General features: G+C 35.8%; 1 protein-coding gene across 1 annotated transcript; it reads left to right on the top strand.

The window, feature by feature from the left end:
- Positions 1-484: 484 nt before the first annotated feature.
- Positions 485-1,625, top strand: LOC114278849 (uncharacterized). The gene has a single exon (XM_028220987.2). The coding sequence runs from the start codon at positions 816-818 to the stop codon at positions 1,392-1,394; it is 579 nt and encodes a 192-aa protein (XP_028076788.2). The 5' UTR covers positions 485-815; the 3' UTR covers positions 1,395-1,625.
- Positions 1,626-2,892: the final 1,267 nt, after the last annotated feature.

Genomic DNA, 2,892 nt, shown 5'->3' with positions numbered 1-2,892 from the left:
GCACCTACGAGGATCGACATGAGCCGGGCCCCTACACATTGACGATATAAACATTTATATTGACGGTGTGAACATTCACATTAAGGGTATTTTGGTAATTATGTCACCCATAGGACTTATTGAAACATAAGAAAATAATGTGAACTAAATAGAATATAAGTAGATGAAAAGGATATTTTGGTCTTCTTATCTCAAATTGGACCTAATGGAATAATCAAAAAGAATATGGATTAAATGGAATAAAGTTCTTAGAAAATAGATTTATCAAAAAAGCTCCCTATTAATAAATAATCCTTATTTATTTTGTCAAATATTCTATATAATTTTTTTGATAATAAATATAATAAATTATTGATCTAATTTTTTATATAATTAAAATACATAAAATATCTGATAAAATTGAATCATTTAAACCATTAAATCAAGATTGACCAACCCAAATTGCACCATTCAATTTAAAAACTGGACTCCAAATAAGTAAAGCAAAAACATGTTTGGCAAGGCGCTAAATTTAGTTCTCTCTCTCTCTCTCTCTCTCTCTCCAATAACTGTTGCAGAGATGGGCCAACATTCCATTAGCAATTTACAAAGCTCACACACACCCATTTCTCTCACTTACAATTTACAAAGCTCAAAAGCTCTTCTTCTTCATTCAACAAAAACTACAAACCCACCGACACCTTAACCTCGCCGGAAAACACCCTCATCCCCACCCAATTCCGCCTCCTAATCTCCACCACTACCCTAAATCAAAACCCAATTCATAATTCACTAGCTACATATATATATACTTGCATTGTATATACAATATCCAAATGGGTTGCTGTGCAAGTACCAACCTCAATCCTACTCCCCAACACCACCACCGCCATTCCTCCGCCGTCAGATTCGACTCTTCCCACCATTCCAAGGAGGCGCCACCACCACCCGAAGAAGAGACTGTCAAGGAAGTCCTCTCCGAGACTCCGATCCCGAAACCCATGATCCAAGAAGACGATTACGATACTAATGTCGATACGAAGACCCCATTGATGATCACAGAAGTCGTAGTCTCTCAATTCTCTCACAGCTTCAATGACACCGTCACAACAGTGCCAGAGAACAGATCGCCGGCGACGATCCGGACGCGTAAGTCTCCCGCCAGGTCTTACCCATCTCCGAACGGGCGGAGGACTAGTTCTCCGGCGGCGGCGGAGGGTGGTGGAGGACCGAGAAAGGGTCTGGGGAGGAGCTCGTCGGGTAGAAAACCCGGGAATTCGCCGGGTCGGGCGTGGTCCGACTCGCCGGAGGAGACCCGGAAAGTGGAAGAGAAGAAGAAGACAACAGCACCACCGACAACAAAGGAGTCACTGGAAAACCCACTTGTGTCCCTGGAATGTTTCATCTTTCTTTAGAAACTTGTGGTAGAAATTGTAATTTCAATCAACATTGGAGGTCATTTTTGGGATCATATGGGATGCTGTTTTTCTTTTTTCTTTTTTATTTTTATTTTTATTTTTATTTTAAACTAACTGTAAATAAATGCAAAATGTAAATTTGGAGAGAAGGATTGTCTGGTTTTCGTTTCCAAATTTTTACCCTATTGCAATTTAGTTTGTAACACTATTTTATTTTTTGTTGTAAAATATTTGAATAGTCATCAAAAGAGATGTAATTGAAATTTTTATGAGCTTTGGATCAAAGTGGAAACAGGGAAAAATTTTACTATGTGGGAAGTGTGGTATGTCATGTGATAAATCACATGGTACGATAAATATGGTGTAGTAAAGGTTTTAATGATGATATAGAAAAAAACTCTTTATTTCCTCTTTCATTGTGACTTTTTTTTCTTTATTTTCTTTATTTTTATAACACGTTATCAGTACGAGATTTTAGCCAGCTGAGAAAACAAAACTACTGGATGGTTGTAGTAAGTATAAATAAATTCTAAAGCTAATTTTATATTTCCTTAATATATTTACGTGATACTAAATATATTATTTTTGTTAAATTTAGTAATCATGTCAAATATTTCAAAATTAGAATTTTCAGCTCTTGACATTTTTGGAAAAAATTATTTATTTTAGATTCTTGATGTTGAGATCTACCTTGAGGTAATGAATCTTGAAGATATCATAAAACATGAAAATGAAACATCCTTGTAGGATCGCGCAAAGACAATGATATTCATTCGCATCATCTCTAAAAAGAATTAAAAAATGAATACCTCACGGTAAAAAAATCACTAATTCTATGGAATAATTTGAAAAAGAGACACGAACACCAGAAGACCGTAATCCTCTCAAGAGCTTGTTATGATTGGTTGCACCTGAGGTTGCAAAATTATAAATTAGTTAGTGAGTACAATTCTGTTTTATTTAAAATAATCTCTCGATTAAAATTATATAGAGAAAAAATTACTGAAGAAGATATGCTTGAAAAAACGTTCTCTACGTTTCACGCTGATAATGTGCTTTTGCAGTAGCAGTATAGAGAGCGTCGTTTTTTAAAGTACTCTAAACTGATTTCATGTCTTCTTGTGATTGAACAAACTAATCAATTGTTATTGAGAAATCATCTATCACATCAAGCCAGTTTTGCTCCATTCCCTGAAATGAATGAGATTGCATTTCATGGTCGTGGACGAGGGAGAGGTCATGGTTTTGGACGTGGTCGAGGTAGAAATAATTACCGAATCCGTAGGGGATATGTTCAGAATAATAACATGTCATTCCACCAGAAGTGGAATAATTCTGGAATATCACAAAAAAAGGGGGAAAAGATTTGCAGAATAAACCTCCTAAGAATCATGAAAATGCTTGTTACAGATGTGGTATGAAAAGGCATTGGTTGCGTACTTCTCGTACGCCTAAATATTTAGTAGATCTTTACCAAGCCTCGATAAAAGAAAAA

Source organism: Camellia sinensis, chromosome 9 (assembly GCF_055761805.1).
Source record: "Camellia sinensis isolate YWXY chromosome 9, ASM5576180v1, whole genome shotgun sequence".
Taxonomy (NCBI): domain Eukaryota; kingdom Viridiplantae; phylum Streptophyta; class Magnoliopsida; order Ericales; family Theaceae; genus Camellia; species Camellia sinensis.
This window is presented reverse-complemented; position numbering and strand designations above follow the sequence as displayed.